The sequence below is a fragment of the Centroberyx affinis genome, unplaced genomic scaffold (assembly GCF_046629955.1).
Source record: "Centroberyx affinis isolate AG114_WGS23_722 - 3 ecotype Tasmania unplaced genomic scaffold, CSIRO-AGI_Caff_v1 ptg004423l_1, whole genome shotgun sequence".
Taxonomy (NCBI): domain Eukaryota; kingdom Metazoa; phylum Chordata; class Actinopteri; order Beryciformes; family Berycidae; genus Centroberyx; species Centroberyx affinis.
In genome coordinates this window covers 131700-148907 of record NW_027282100.1, presented here as the reverse complement: position 1 = coordinate 148907, position 17208 = coordinate 131700, and the positions used below count along the sequence as shown (strand labels likewise).

At 42.5% G+C, this 17208-nt stretch overlaps 1 protein-coding gene across 1 annotated transcript in view; it reads right to left on the bottom strand.

Annotated features, from left to right (window-relative positions):
• Positions 1 to 17208, bottom strand: part of plxna1a (plexin A1a) — a 156807-nt gene that overhangs the window by 15666 nt on the left and 123933 nt on the right. The window contains exons 18-22 of the mRNA XM_071543953.1: positions 14026 to 14260; positions 8902 to 9044; positions 3916 to 4013; positions 3215 to 3373; positions 2187 to 2253 (exon numbers count right to left, since the gene is read on the bottom strand). Coding sequence (XP_071400054.1) covers positions 2187 to 2253; positions 3215 to 3373; positions 3916 to 4013; positions 8902 to 9044; positions 14026 to 14260 — 702 coding nt within the window. The remainder of the gene's footprint in view (positions 1 to 2186; positions 2254 to 3214; positions 3374 to 3915; positions 4014 to 8901; positions 9045 to 14025; positions 14261 to 17208) is intronic.

Below are 17208 nucleotides of genomic sequence, written 5' to 3'. Positions count from 1 at the left end.
ATTATGAACATACAATTGAATTTTAATTTTCCATTAAAGAAAAGTTACAAAAATGTTTGTGTGTGCTGTCAATTATAGTTCTTAGAAAGAAAATCGGAATCGGCCAAAATCGGAATCGGCAGGTCAGACTTTTAAAAAATCGGAAATCGGAATCGGCCAAGAAAATTGCAATCGGTGCATCTCTAGTTCTAACTAATCTCGTTTTCCTTTCCTCCTCCCCTCTCTACCTCCACCTTTCCCTCTCCATCGCTCCGTCTCCGCTGAGTGACCGCGCGGCCCGCTCCTCACAAACTAATGTTCCCAATGTTCCGCACCGAATGACAAAAACAACATCTGATAAAGTCCCGCTAAACGATACGTGACAGGGAGACGGAGCGTCGGCATCGCTCCCCGTCTCCCGCTCTCCATCGCGACATCTTTTTCTCTCCCTCCTCGTCGTCCCCCGTTCCTCTCACTCCCTCGCCTCTATCCCTCCGGCTAACCCTTCTCCACTTGGCGCCTCCTTTCCTGTCGTTTCACGCTGTTCCCACCTCTCCTTCTACCCTTCTTCCTTCATTCCCTCCCTCTGTTCTTCCCTCCCCTCTTCTTCTTTCACCCCATCTTCCCTCATCCTCCGTCTATCCACCGCCTCTAATTTAGCTGGTGTCATAATCTTGTGATGGCGTTTTTTTTTTTTGTCTGCTCAAGTTCTTATTTTTTCTTCCATTGAGAAGCACAATGGAAAAAAAATAGTGTTGAGTATCACTTTCTTGTGCTATCCTCTGGGACCAAATACATATTAATTGTATTTATTTTTTCCTTATCATGTACTTTTGTATTTCCCAAATCAAATCAAACCCACATTTGCTTCTTCACCGCCTTTTCCCATCGCCTTCCTCTTTACCTTCCCCCTCTGCCTTCCCCTGCCCACCACCTCTAACCTCTTCCTCTCCTCCCTCCCACCCTCTCCCTCTCCCCTTCCTCCCGACTACCGCCACCATATGCTGGCCGAATCTCGTTAGCATCTGGGCCAATTAGGCGGACCGCTGCTAACGAGACGGAACGAGCGTGCCTCACGCCGTCGCCGCCTTCGCCTTTCGCCGCTCGGCCACCGCAAGCTCGTCTGTGAAATCCGCCTTCATTCCACACCCCGGCTTCGTTAAGGCCTGCTGTAATTGTATGCTGACATTTACATTTTAGGCTTGTGGAGGTGGCTCTTACCCAGAGGGACTCGTGAGTGCAACAGTAGAATAAGCCTCAATTCCTCCATCACCAACAATTACAAGCGACCAAAAACCAGGACTGCAGAGATCGGGGACTTGGCGTTCTTATAATAAAACAATTATGTAAGAGTGCATACTTTGTGATAATTATCACGCCCTCACACCGCATGCATATAATGTGCTTATGATGCCTTATAATGCCTTATGAGGACCACTTTGTGTAAAGTCTTTAATTAAGTGTGTAGAGAAGAGGGGAAATCAGGGAGCGACTTCTTGAAAAGATGAGTTTTCAGCCTACAATGGAGGATGAGGAGGGTCCTGGACTCTAATGACCCCCCCCCCACACACACACACACACACACACACACACACACACACACACACACACACACACACATACATACACAACCCCCCCCCCCCCCCCCCCCCGGTGAGGCGAATGACCTCGGGGCGCGAAAAAGGAGACGGACGGCGAAAAATAATGACAACGGAAACTACACGCGGATGAAAGAAACATCAGAGGGAGAGAAGAAGACGAGGAGTTAAAAGAGCGAAAGAAAGATCAGTGAGGAGGACGTGTCGGCTACAAGAGCGGAGCAACGGCAGCGGAGAGGATATGTGAACTGAAAAAAGGGGGGACATTAAAGCAGCGGGAGAAGAAACGTCTGCCGCCTGGAGACTTTGATGGGGCCGCGTACGCTCGTGTGAGGAAAACACAGCGGAGAAAGGATAAAACCTTTTGATAACCGCAGTGAGCCAAAGAGAAATAATGTACTATAATATAAGCCAGGAGCGTTTTACATAATTCCTAACAATGTTTGGGACTGTTAAGTTGTGTTTCCTCATGGCTAAGCCACCTGAAATGTTAGGTCTTATGTTTATGCATTGGACAATATACTGTAAAATCCACTTTAGATGATGACTAGCACCCATACTGATACAGGGAACATATCTGAAAAAGGAAATCCAAGGATGATGCCTTACCTTGAGGAACTTGTACAAGAGGAACGTAAACCAGTTGGTCAGCATCTTCTCAGCAACAGACTCCGTTCTGACAGAGATGGAGGGGGGAAAAAAAAAAGTACAAACAGCGTTCAGCCTGCCAGCGGCCAGTCCCACATTAAATTACCCGCTACACACATCACACGGCGCTTGGCGGTTGAAAAGGAGCGTGTGGTTAAAAAAACTCCACTTTCAAAAGGGTCTTTACTTAAAAACAACTTCTCAATCCGTCAAACGTAATGATTCAGAAGCATAAACCGTTTGGTGGGGCGACAGCGTTTCCACAGGCCGCACTGCAATTACAGACCGGGGCTTTGCCTACGTCGGCCTTTTAGAATCTTTTCACAACACAACAGAGTGCAGTAAATCTGCTGCAGATGGCTACAATGCATGCGGAGTTCAGGCAAATTCAGTCCTGAGTCAGTCTGTTATTGACTCTTTCAAAACCAAACAGGGAAAACAAAACACTTAATTTGCCAAGCAAACCACAACTTTCACAAACCGTGTACATTCTCTCGTTAATCATCAACCTGTAGCCTAACAAAAGACCTCTGCAAGTTCCCCCTATAACCAAGACTGATTAAAACCAAATATGTAACAAACTGTATTTCTGCTGAACAGGCTGGAAACTGTATTTGTTGTTTTCTTCCCTCTATTGGCTAATGCCTATTGGTAGAGACAGAACTGACTTGTTTTCTAAACTTACTACTATTTCTCCCTTGTTTGACTAAATAAGCCATAAGTAAAACAAAACAAAAAAAAAAAGTAATGGAAAAAGTCTTCCTATCTCTCCGCCTCCCTACCTGTCTTTTATCTACCTGTCTGCCTTCCCATGTATCTGTCAGTCTTCTTACCTACTTGCCTGTCTATCTTTCTTTCTGTCTCCCTCAGAATCTACCCGTCCATCTACCAACATGTATAATATATTTGCCTGCCTGTCTATTTTTTTGTCTTTCTACCTAATTGACTGCCTGTCTGCTGGTCTTCCTGTCTGTCTAACCCCCCCTCACCTCCTGAGCAGCAGTTTGGGATGGTTTTTGCTCTCCAGGTTTTTGTCGATCAGGTCGGACAGCAGCTGTTTGAGGACTCCGGTGGCGTACTCCATCTCCCCCTGCAGGGCCGTCATGATCAGGGACGCCACGTTGCCCCGGTCCCGCATGGAGAACGACCTGGAGGTGCATTGGGACAGTTAGTCATATTTTATGTTATTAATATTTCAGATTTAACCTATGCTGTCCTCTCCGTAACAGTTCATTCAAATTGTAACGCACTAACCAAAAATCTGCTTACTTACTTTGTTTAGTTATTGTTCAAGGACTATATTTTGTGGAAGAATAACTTTTAATTACCATGATTGTTAGATTATTATTATAATATGTTTTCCAACAGAAATAGGCCACTCACATTTTGTGGCTTATTGCTAAAATTAAAACAAAATTGTTGGCTGAAACTCATTACCCAGTATTTTAAAAAACATATCTGTATAATTTATTCTTACAAAGCTGATAATATTGGTTCCATCAAAACAGCTTGGGTACACTGGTGGTTTTAAGCAAGTCTGCACTTGGCTTTTACTTCATGCCAGTAATTATGCCATAAGTGTAGGCATCATTTTATTCAAATAGTGGACATCTAATTTGGAAACCAAACTTTTCATAAACTGAAAAATAATATATACATCATGCTGAAACAATATCATAAAGACACTCACCTCTGTGCCTCCAGGGTTCGTATGAAGGTCAGCAGGAAGTGCTTCTTGGTCAGCAGCTGGCCAAACAACGTCAGCGCCTTCTCAACATTCGCCTGGACCTGAGAGAAGACACAGACAGACAAGTTACACTGGAGACTAATGACAGACAGGAGGAGATGACCAATTAGATGAACTAGAGATAGCACAAGGAAAATTAAAAAAAAAAAAAAAGCATCACCAAGAGGTAAATTGAGACACTTCACTCCTCTACACCTGGCTGCTACTGTTACATGCTACACGTTATCACCATTGATGTGCTATGGGACTGTACCGACTCTGTACTTGTGTTTAATGTTAAATCTGTGCTAATGACGACAATAAAAATGAAGGTAAACCTCTCATTATTACAAAAATATATGTTATAAGAGTGTTCCCCCAGGGTTTTTCTTCTTGAGTCTACCTATGTGCTGCTAACACTTCCCATTGAATCCAATACAAATATCACACTTGCGCTGTGCACATGTGTAAGGTGAAATAACAATGAAGTTGAACTGAATTGAATTATTTTTATTATTTGTTTTTTATATGATGTGGCCCACTCTATAATGATGCAGGAATTCACCTGGAATCCCTCTATTAAATCATTCAGCAACGCTTCAAAAAATGTCTCCCAAAATGTCTAATGATCAGCCTGAACCAGCCGAATATAGGGGAGAGAGGGAGCGAGGGATGGAGAGGAGAGAAAGAAGGAAAGGACCATCGGGGTGTAGCAAGTGTGTGTGTATATGTGTGTCAGGGTGGGTGACAGAGGTGCACCCTGCTTGTTCCACTGGCTGGCACCTGTCACTAGTCATCAACAACAGACTAAACCCCCTTAAGACCTCTCTCTCTCTCTCCCCATCTCTCTCTCTCTCTCTGCTCTAATTCTCTCCCTATCTTTCCCTTATCGTTTTCTTTCTCTTTGTTTCACATCGTTGGTCTTCTATTTTAATTTATCTTCCTCCTCCTCTCTCTCTCTCTCTCACACACTTTCCACCTCTCCACCATTGTCCATTTCTACCACTGTAACATCTATTCTGTCTCTCCTCCTACGTGCCATAATAAAGTGTCTGGGCCTCTCTCTGTAGTGCTAAATGAGATTCTCTGGCCTCCAGGGTGGATACTGAGCGTGTGTGTGTGTGTGTGTGTGTGTATGAGAGAGAGAGAGAGAGAGGGTGACCAGAGTGAGGCATCATGTGTATGAGTGTACGTGTTTATATGTACCGCATGTAACATCCATTTGTGTGCGTGAGAGAGAGAGAGAGAGAGAGAGGGAGAGTCAGAGTGTGTGTGGATGTGTGTGTGTGTGTGAGCATAACTGGTGCGTAGTGTAGCTGGCTGGCTTAGGGGAGAGAGCAGTTACACAGAGCAATAAAGCTAGGAGCGCTGGTTTACACAGGCCATTGGATTACACCAGCAACCCCTGGGGGAAATACAGAGGGAAGGGGAAGGAAGTCTAGACATAACTATAAAACATGTAAGCCCTCTTTACCTCTCTGCCTCCTCACTTTAAAGGACTACTCCCACTTTTTGGGAGGTGACCCACTGGTCACGTTACCCAGTGTCTGACGACAGGAGTGCCACCAAAATCATCTCTGTGTCTCTGGTAGTTAGCTCTGCTAACGCTTTAGCAGACAGTATGTTATAGGCTAGCATTATCCTAAAAGTGAGAAAATGAAAACTTGTAACAGCTGCCAGGCTAAACCTACCAGGCTTATTTAGGGGATTGGTAAAATAGACATAACATTTGACGACAAAAATACACTTGTAAGCGTAACTTGTTTTGTTTACACAGGAAGTAAGCCAAACAGCTAAAGTTTGCGCTGATACAATATATAATTTGTTTATAAATTATATATTGTATCATAGCTTTTTACCCTTTTTACTGTCTCTTATCAGCTATGATACAATATAATTTATAAACAAATGATTTTATATTACACAAACTAATGATAAAATAACATAAATTATAGCATTACTAATAATTAGTAAACATTATTAATGATCATTTCATTGTTTGTTAACAGTAAAATAACTATTAACTAAAGTTTAATTAACTATCAATTTACCATTTATTAATGATGGTTATTATAAAGTGTTACCAAACGTTTTGCTACCTATCATCTCGTCACATGTTGGGTAAGGTGTCCATTGTACTTTCAGGTGCACTTTTAAAGGAGAATAGGCTATAATTGTATTCTTCTATACATATTGTAGGCTATACTAAGTGCTACTTCAAAATGCCCTGACGTTACATGACAGGTCCCTAGCATGCAGGCAGTGATGATGTGTTAAATAAAAAGGAAGGGTAAACTGTGACCTGATATAAAAATGTCTTTTATTTTGAGAAAATCAGTCAAATTAAGTATATTTTTTGTTTTCTTTAAAAAGCCCTGTCCTCATAGAACATCAGCTTGACACTATTTAATAGGATGTACTCAATATGTATTCACAAAGATTTATATCAGCCTTAAAAAAGTGGCAAACTCCATTCTGCAAATACAAAGGTTGGTAAATTGAGTTTAGGTTGGTTGACCCTCCACTACATCCCTGAATGTAGGTTAAGATGCATTTTTTTAAAGGAGAATAAAGCTGAATGCTTTCCAGGAGTTGAAAGCAAGTGGCTGATTTTTGTGTCGTATTTTCTATTATCTTAAATTTTGTATTATGACTAGTTTTGTCCAAGGGCTGTGAAGCATTTTTCACAGTTCTGTTGTGTTTGAGTATTCACCACTGTTCCCTTTCGCCCCAAACGAAAGAGGATGAGTCACTCAGAATGAGTCTGAAAACACAGAGATGGTGGCTGTGAGAGCGCCCAGAGGGGTTTTTCTAGGAATATAAGCCCACTTTCGGGTTCAGAACAATTAAATGAAGCTGTAAAAGGTCAAACAAATTATTATTTGACTCCAAAAAGTCAGTCCTCAGTTTAAAGTCAATGGAGCAGCACCAGTTTCTACATCTTGAGATTGCTGATTACCAACTTGGCTCTAGTAGTAGTTCATGTTGACGTACAATTGATTCTACTGTCCGAGGCCTCCTTAGTAACACATGAGTTGATAAACGTGGGCGGCTGTATGTTCTACAGCATCATATTGGCTTAATTAATATCTTAAGAGTGATGTATAATGCAAGTAGCAATCCTCCTCTCTGCTTTAATCCTCTCCCTATCTCCCCTGATCTTTTGCTTCATCTTCCTAAGACATTGTTTCTCTTCTTTCACATTACCTCCTCTCCCCGTTCTCTCTTTGTCTCTCTCACACACAGTCTCTCGCTTCAATCATTCATTTGAAGCAATCATGCTTTTAAAACACCACCTTCCACATCAAGAGAATGTGGAGAGCGTCGGTCCCACGGGATCGAACTAATGATGCTGCTTAGGCTCTTGAAAAAGGGATTTGCATCCACTGAGACAAACTGCATACATTAAGGCAAAGTAGGTAAAATGTAGGCTGCGAGGTTGTTTTAAGGTGAACTAAGACTGGAGAGCACGGTGCTGCAGGATCTCTGGTGAGCAGTTCTCCTTGCCGTGCCTCTGAGACTTTCGGGGAGGCCTGTCCTTGATGAGGCCTGTCAGGATATAATCACTACAAAGGCATTAAGTGATAAAGCCAGAAGGGCATTTTATGCTTAAAACATGGCTTAAGATTTTCAAATCCATCCAAACACCTATACTCCTTTATGGATGTGAGGTACAGGACTTTTCCCCTTGTGTATAGAAATACAGAAAGAATCTATAAAGTACTGGCATCATCTCAACCAAGCAGCCAAGGAGTCAATCAAGTGCAAACCTCTGCTAAGTAGTACAATGAACCCTAATACAGACCCACTTGGTGAACTTGCTCTGCAGTTCACAACGGCAATGGAAAGTGTGACTCAACCCACACAAATATAGAACTCATACACCACCAGTTAAAAATTTTTTCCATACTTTGATAAATGGAAACGGAATTGCACATCACAGAAAACTTGAATGCTATTGTGTCTTAAACCATCAGATTCAACTGGCAAAGTATTTACAGTAAATCTAAATTAAGACTCAGTGATCCCACTTTTGAAATTGAGAGAGGGAGGTATCAAAGATCCTGGCTGCCTACAGAACTGATATGGTATCAACAATGTGAACTGAATGAGACAGAGACAAAATTACATTTTCTATTTCAATGTCGAAAATATGTGAAAATAATAAGAGACAAACCTACCGTGAATTTGAAAAACAAGTTCCAGATTTTTCAGTTCTCTGCTACAAACTCAGAAATAATTGCTGACTTATTTTGTTTATTTCTGTTTTAAACTCTCTTTGCTTCTATAGATAACAGCAACATAATGTAAGCTATAAACCACGTTCTGCAGTGTGATTTCTTTGATTTGTACCACTTCATCTCTTGTATTCACAGTGTTTTGTTTTTTAGTTTTCCATCTCTATGGACTAATTACTTTGCTATTTTCTATCTAATGGACTAATTACCTTGTGATACTACTGATAGTACGGAAATGCTTTGGCAATGCTAGTTCTCGTCCATTCATGCCAATAAAGCTCATTTGAATTTAATTGAAATAGACACACAAAAGACTACATTGTATAACTTCAGCAATACTTGAATGTGTACAGCAAAGATAATTTAATTGCAAGAATGTACAGCTTGTAAGATAGACGGTCAGGTATTTCTGTACTTCTCTGACTGCTATAATGTCTGCATCCATAATGTAGAGCAGTATAACCAATTACCCAGCATGCTAAGGCTCTAGAGTGGCAGCGGAGTGGTTAGAGTCCCTGCAACAGCCCACTTTGTGTCCGTCTTGTCAAAGTGTCTCAGCGAGAGACCGAACCCCTACCTGCTCACTCATTGTACTCAAGTTTCTAGTTCTGGTGTTAGTTTATTAGTACAGCGGCCTCGTCCTCGCGTCTGTCCGTGGGTTAGTTCTTAGTGGTTTCGGCTTCGGTTCGGTTGGTGGTGTACTGACCCGTACCTCCATCTCCTTGAGCACGGGGTGGTCCTCGATGCCGGGGAAGAGGACCCTCATGGCGTAGGTCCGGTAGTCCAGGAAGGGAATGCCGGCTCCGTCCAGCTCCTGGGTCAGCTCGTGGATGTCCGTCTGAAGCTCGGCAAAAGCTACGGCACAATACAAAGAAGGATGGTGAATAATTTTGTCTGAGGTGATACAGGACATTGATTTGTACAGATGTAGTAACATCTCTGCAAATGCTTTAAAAGCCCTATTGACACGGCACTAACATGGTCATCCAGTGAATTGTAATAATTGTGGAGATTGTCAGCGACTTTTTTCCCATGCGATTTTGCACAAAATATCTTTGGTGAAGACAGAGATCTGTGTACGATATGTGAATCCTATATGAATCAAATTCTTGGTCATTTCAGACGTAATTTCTTTTGCTTCTCCTTCTAGACCAGTGGTTCTCAATGTGGCGTCCGGGGGCCACCAGGGGTCCTTGAGGGCATTCCAGGGGGTCCCCAGCAAATTGATGAATTGTTAAACTTCATTATTTTGTCATTTTTAGAATGACTATTTTGATCATAGTTTCACTGTTATCTCTCTACCTACAGTACAGATAGTCATGGAATTCTGGACAAAATCATACCTGACAATAAAAAATATTCTCAGATTCTCAGAAAATCTCATCAAATGGGGGTCCGTGGCCCTAATGTGGACTAAATTAGGGGTCCTTGATATGAAAAAGGTTGAGAACCACCGTTCTAGACGAGTGATTTCTATCTTCATCCTGTCATGAAAAATGGAGACAGCGGTGGAATCTATAGAGGAAAGTTTTGAAGGCATTTTCGGTGTTTTCAGCAACGTGTTTCGCGAAACGCAGAGGCTTGTCGGGTAATTCATCAATCCCGTGATGTCCCCACATTATACTTGTCCCGTGCAAATGACCAGAGAGGCGGACAGCGGATAATTTCACTTGAACCGCTGTACGTGATTTTTGCTCTAAGCGCAGAGAGACGAGGCGACAGCTCTGCGAAACCCTGTATGTGGGTCAGACGGGGGAGTCTGCCAGAGACAGGCAGGGGAAGACGATGCAGACAGACAGCGCAAACAGTGCATAATTTCAGGTAGAGTGTTTGGGTCTTATGAAAAGAGCTAGACAGAAAGGCTATGAAATACAGGTCAGCGGAGACAAGAAGAGAGCTCCACAAAGGCAATAAATGAGGGCAGAGCGGCAGACAAGACAGAGTGTATATATAACACAGGCATGAGGGAATATAGATAGACATGAACAGACACACGGAGAAAGAAGCTGGTATCAGCAAATTGGTACAGGACAGGTTGTATTATGAAGCTGAACTATTTCTCTATATTTCTGAATGGTACAAACTTCGGGATGCTGGGCGAACACTTGAGAAAAACACCCGCAACTTTTTGACTGACAGACGAGGGACCGAAAAACGGAGCGAAGTGAATTCATTCCTTGGTGTCTGAACTTCCGACGATTTCAATCTTTACTTAAAAAAAAAAAAAAAAAAAGACCCAAAACATCGGAGAAAAAAGGAAAGCTAGCTGGGGGAGAGAAAAGCGGAACCAGGAGACAGAAAACAAAGTTCCTGGAAAGGAAAGTCAATTAATTGCATGAGTGGATAATTATTAAGAGAGCGACGGATGAGTTTTCATGCATAATTTCCCCCAGCTGTTATTGGACGGTTTGGTCCACAAGAGAGATGGGAGAGAGGAGGAGAGGAGAGGAAGCGAAGGAGATAAAGGTGAGAAGAGAGGAGGAGGGGTAAAAAAAAAAGTAGAGGAGAGAAAGGAGAGGGAAAGGGGAGGAGATCAGGAGATAAAGGAGAGGGAGTGCTGAAGGTAGAGAGGTGATTAGGAGTAAAAAGAAGAGGCGATGAAGATCAGGAGATAAAGGACAGACGAGAAGAAGAGGAGAGAAGGGAGGAGAGGAAAAAGAAGAGGAGAGGAAGAGAAGGAGATAAATGGCATGCAAGAAGCGAAGAGTTGAAAGAAGAGGAAAGGGGCAGGACAGGAGCTAGGGGAGAAGAGAAGAGGAAAAGGATGAGAGGAAAAGAGGAAAGGAGAGAAAGTGGAGGAGATGAAAAGAAAGGAGACATTTCCTTGCTCCCATTTTTCTCCACTCGTCTGCCGCTCTCATCAAGTCCCTTCTCTCATCTCGCTTCTCCCTCGATCCATCTCTTGTCTCTTTGTTGCTCAAATGGTCGACGGTTCTGCCCAGAAAAGACTGAATACATCATACTAATACTGTGATGCACAATGTTTTACATTAAGAGGTAGTTTGAATAAATACGTAGAAGAAGAACTGGGTAGTTAGCGTGAGCAGCGATAGCCACCATGGCTGAACAGACAAAGAGAAGAGAAACTCAAACTGAACAGAAAATCCAAGTTCCGCCCACACTGTTTGATTGACAGGTGATTCTGTGGGAAGTGCAGTGCAAAAACACAGCACTGAGCACTTAGTACCAAAGATGGACAAATTACCTTTAATTCTTACCATTTTACAGTGTGCTGACAGTGGAGAGTATGAAAATATGTGAAAGTCAAAAGTCCAGGCTGACAAAAATACAAAATAGATGGCTCATTTTGGTTTACCAATCAGCCAACATAACAACATTTGGATGGGAAACTACCAATGTGTCTCATAGAGGGGAACGGTGTTGCCATAAATTTCTGTCCCAGGTCAGAAAGTGTCCATTGCCAATTCTGTTACCCATCAAGTCTCTGATTGAATGAGTCCATTTGTTTTTCTACTGAGTCATATAGCATCTCATAAACATCTATATTACCTTACATAAAAACTGTGACATTTGCCAGTCATCAGTTGTCATTTCTAATGCGTAACTAATTGTCCATGACTGGTATTGTGTTAGTTTGGATGATAGTGTGCAGTGTGATGTCCGCTTCTCATGGATGACTGGGCCAAACGTCCCCTATCTCCTCCCCTAAGGACTCTCAGAGCGATGCAGACTGCACACACACACACACACACACACACTTCTTTCTCTCTCACAGACCGCCCACTTCATCTGTTCCTCCGCCCACACACGCTGCCTCGTCCCCCATAGGCCAGCTGGGTGTGCAGCAGGCGGGGCGGGGCGGGGGGGGGATGGGGGCGGGGACAGGGACACGCTTCACTTCCTAGAAAACCAAAGCGCTTTTATTTTATCGGCTCACGCGCCGTGCGGCTTCTCGTCGAGGGAAGAGCGGCGCTTTTCTCGTTTTCTGGTTGATTTTCTAAAGCAAAGCGGTGATGGAAGATATTCGCTCAAAAATGAAATTGTCAACATTTGAAAAACGGTACCTACTCTGACAAAATGATTGATGGCAAAAAATCCAAACAAATCATGGTACCGCACTTTATGAAGGATCAAAGATATGTCAAGCGTTTGGTTGACAAAATGATAACACTTCAACACACTACATGCTGAGATTTTAGAGATCAACATTTGCTAGTTTATTTGGTGTATAGTCTTTTGGAATATAACTCTTCAGTTCCTTCACTGCAAAAAATGTCCATCTTAACAAATCTTCTATTCTAGCATTGTCTGAAAATTCTATTTTTTTTTTTAAACAAGTGAAAAAATCTGCCAATGGGATGAGATAATTTCGCTCGTTTCTGATGCAGTTCCACCCGATTTGAGAACGTTCTTGAAAATAGTGAACTTATCTTAAAATAAGACATATGTATGTATGAAGTATGAAGATAATGTCATGTTGATTCCAGCAAAGTTGAAATGATCTCACCCCATTGGCAGATTTTAAGACTGAATACTGGAGTAGATGACTTGTTGAGATGGAGATCAGTCACTGGGAACTGATCACCACAAAAAGAAGTTGAACTTACAAATTGGACGATGTATAATGTTCTTTTCATGACCAAAATGATAAGAAGACATTTTCTGAAAACGTCAACCCGGCCACAAAATTGTTATTTGACAACTGATGCTCAGGAACGGATGGAGCCGTGACACCCGCTCATGAGTGTAGTGTAATCACATTATAACCTTGTATCACGGCTGTGTGTGCCTGCGCCATTATATCGGGTGTAAACACACGGGGCGTCCTTAACATCCGTCATCACCCACACACTCTCTCTAGTGCTGCCACTCTGACCTCGCATAAGCTCTCTCTCTCTCTCTCTCTCTCTCTCTCTCTCTCTCTCTCTCTCTCTCAGTCTCTGGTCCCGACCGTTCCTCTCTCGCTCTGCCTCTCATTTCTCTCTCCCTCTGCAAACAATCCCCTTGTCACTTTGACCTCGCCTCGCCTCTCGTACTATCTCGCTCTTGTCACTCCGTGCTCTCTCTCTCTCTCCTCTATCACTGATCTCTCTCTCTCTCTCTCTCACTCTCTCCCCCCTCTGTTGTGTTGGGTGTAGACTGACATGGCGGTGACCTGCAGGATGGATGGACACTGATGACAGCCAATTTGTCAGCCGCTGGTCCTCAGTGGACAGCCAGGAACACATACACACACACACACACACACATCGCACATACACACACAGGTGGACAGATACTAACCCATTAGGCTTGGGTGATATCAAAATTGACCTATGGATGATATTCCTTCGATGACAATGTTATGATATTACTGTTGCTATACTGTTTTTTAGCACTAAGTGTCATTCCCTTCCTTTATGCCTAATTTTTCATCTCAACCCAATTAATTACTATACATTGTGCATGTTGGGACAAAAAAGTTGTTTTTTTACTTGAGCTATTGCACAGTTTTGCAAGACATATGCCTCAGCACACATTACTGCACTTTGCCTGTTGTCAGCGGTGAGGGCGGCTTTGCAAACTCTCTCTCTCTCTCTCTCTCTCTCTCTCTCTCTCTCTCTCTCTCTCACTCATACTTTGCCTCGTTGTCTCTCTCTCTCTCATACTCACTGTCTCTCTCTCTCTTGCTCGATAAAAAATCTTAGGCTACAGAATGGCCCTTTGGCAGTCAAGTTCAACCTGCACATTCGTACTTTTACTGGCTCTCATAGATGAATGATAGTGAGTACAGCAGAGAGAGGAATACAGACCAGATAAACAGAGAAGCAGCTCAGTATACATTTTGTTTCCAATGGTTCGGATGAATTACGGACACGCTGAGTCCACCCCCTACCTTCTTTGCACTCCAGGGCCACCCTGGACTCCAGGTTGTCCATCTGCAGCTGCAGGCGCTTCAGCGTGCGGTCGGCGTCCCTCGACTTCCTCTTGTAGGCGATCAGCACGGCGATGATGACCAGCAGGAGCAGGCCGCCGCCGCCCCCGATGCCGATGATGGCGGGCAGCGTGAGCAGGCTGTCCGAGTAGATCTGGAGCGTCCCGGGGGAGTACTCGAACCCGCCGGCACGGATCTGAACACACACACACACACACACGCACACTATTGAATGAGCTTATGGTAGAAAAAACGAAATTAAATGGGTGAATTTTTTTTAACTGGAAAAGTCAGGAAAAGTGGTTTTACAAGTCGTCATAAGCGTTTATGCGGACATATTTCTGTGTATTTGTCCTCCCATAATGAGAATAGCTAGTGATACACACTTACACAACCTCTTCAACCTGTAAGATGCTGTATGTCACTTATTTGCTGTATTAATATCAATATGTTTGGTTGGTGTGATCGTCTCTTATAGGAAAAGTTTCAGTTGCTGCCTCTTAGGTCGGAGTTTCAGAGCGCTTTAGATGAAGAATATCTTATATTTCTTAAAAGAGATGAAAAAAAATCTCTTGCTTCCAGTGCAGATTGACATATTTAAAGAAATTTCTTGAATGAAGTGTTTTCCTGACGCCAGTGGAGTGATCTGAAGTGAAACTGCATTGGAAAGAAGTGGAACTGGCAGGATTTTTTTTTCATATTGTCAGTCATACTAAGACTCAATACTAGACTAAGTGACACTTATTAAAATGGATGTTTTTTTGCAGTTCAGGACCTCATTTATCCGTGTCAGTTTTAGCACACTGAATCTGCTCAGAAAGTAGACTTTTCATATTGATGTTTTCAGGCATTTTTATTCACTTGATGAATTTTCACAGCCTCTGTTATCATGGCTGGGATGGGGCTACGCAGTGAGTCAGTCTCTTTTCTCAGTATGTTGACCATTTGTTTGGGACGGTTGCTTGTCATGTATTTGTTGATTTATCATTTATTTTATCGTCATTATATCAGAAATGAGAAGGCAGACAGTCGGGACACAACAGGTACAACGGACAACAGGTACAAGCAATGAGACACACAGACAGAAAACACACAACACATACGTTCAGCACACACACACACACTCAGAATAAGTAATCAAACAAAGTAATCACCAGCATTTAAAAGAATCTCTCCCCAAGGAGCCGTGGTAATTACAGGAAGTCAAACACATGTAATGGTTTTTCTGACTAACTACATTTACATAAGCACAGTATGCCTCACAGAAAAGACACACAGCGCGGGAATCCGTCAAATCAAGGTATCCACCAGGGGGGTTGATAACCGATTCAAATGAGGTGTGATTATGCACTTTGAAGTTCTTGTAAGTGCACTTTCATGTTAACATTATCAAAGTGTGATCAAAAAAACGAAAAAAAAAGAAGCCGTTATGTCAATATCGATGTCGTCAATATCTAGAAATTTAATTTGCAATAGTGGAGACAATTAGACTGGCTTGTATAAGATCTGGGAGCCAATTAGCTGAGCGTGGACATGATCAGGTTGTAAAAAAGCTCATTTGAAACGGATGAATCAGTTTGGACAAGAATTGGCAGCCAATTACAATACCGGTTTGAACAAGTTAGAGCCGCACAAAAGAGTTTGTACTAACTGCAACAGCAAGTTTTAACAGTTTGTATGCAGACAGAGAAGTCAGTTTGAGCGAGTTAGTGGAAGCAGTCGGTGAAGTCGGGCTGCAAAAGCTGATGCAGCCAATCGAATCTGTTAATGACATTAGAGGTAGCCCATAAAATAAGCTTATCGTACTCAACAGGACCTGATGCTGCGTTCACGTCATATGGGGATAACTGTAGAAACAACTGGACTGGTAAAAATGTGACTACTTGGAAGTATTTACGTATCTGAAATCATTTGAAGCGGCCAAGATGACACAATTGAAGATTTCTGTCAACTTTAGTGGCTCTTGATCAGCTGTTTAACCCTTAACACACATGCACTTTAGTGAGCGATACATTTGACTTCATGTTTCCCAGCAAATCAGACATTGTAATGTCAACCACAACCCAAAAATCCATAAAGTAGTTGTGTCCTGTGTTGACATGTTAAAGGAGGGGTATCATTTGCTTTTTCAGCAATTTTATATAATTACCTGGTGTCTATAAAATACATCTGTTCAGTTTTTTTCAGTAAAAATCATTTAGTTGTAGCTTTAGCTATTCACTTTCCAGTGTTTGTTTCCCACCTACAAGAAAATAGGTTGTTTTACATAAGCAGTGTCTTTTGCTAATAAGCTACTGCTCTGATTGGCTGGCCACTCTGGAAGGCCCGCCCTCCTCTTAGCACTGATTGGTCGATTTCAGACAGTCCAGCGTCTACATAGCCACTGGAGCAAAATCTGACTGGCTTGTACAAGGGGGCGTGTTTTATATGTGTGACTGTGGGTAAACGGCATAGTAACATGATTCCATTTCTTTACTTCACACCTCCAAGTACCAAAATCACCATAAATACTAGGATTTGTCACATCCTAGGATACCCCCCCTTTAAGATTTGTGATCATAAAATGATGAAAATCCTTCAGTTTGTTTGAAATGAATCTATCTTCTATACTGGACTATAGGTATTTCCCTGTTGGTGATGAGTTCCCAAGTAAAAATTTCTACCTGAAAACTGAGGTGAACAGTATTTTCTAGTAGCATTTACCACCATAATATCTGTCTCATATGACATGGATGGATAAGTATGGCCGCTATGTAGTTGGTGACACATTTTCCAGGCACAAGTCTATTTTTTTATTCTACTGACAGCATGAAGGACTGATCGAGGAACTTAGAAAGCTGACGGCCAAAACAACAAACAAGTTTCTTAGAAAACTCAAGGGAGGCGCACAGCTGCCAACACACAGCTGAGCATCTGAAGGGACAAACACACACACACACACTGTACACACACACACACATATAGACACAGCCCCGGTGTGTCTGGACACCCATTGGGGTCCCCTGTATGTAGGTCATTCTACATGGGGAATATTGTGCTACAGCTGTGTCCTTCTCTGCAGCTCTCCTCACAGGAGACACACACACACACACAAAGAGACAAATACACACATGCACGCGAAAAACAAGCCGCAAACACAGAGCA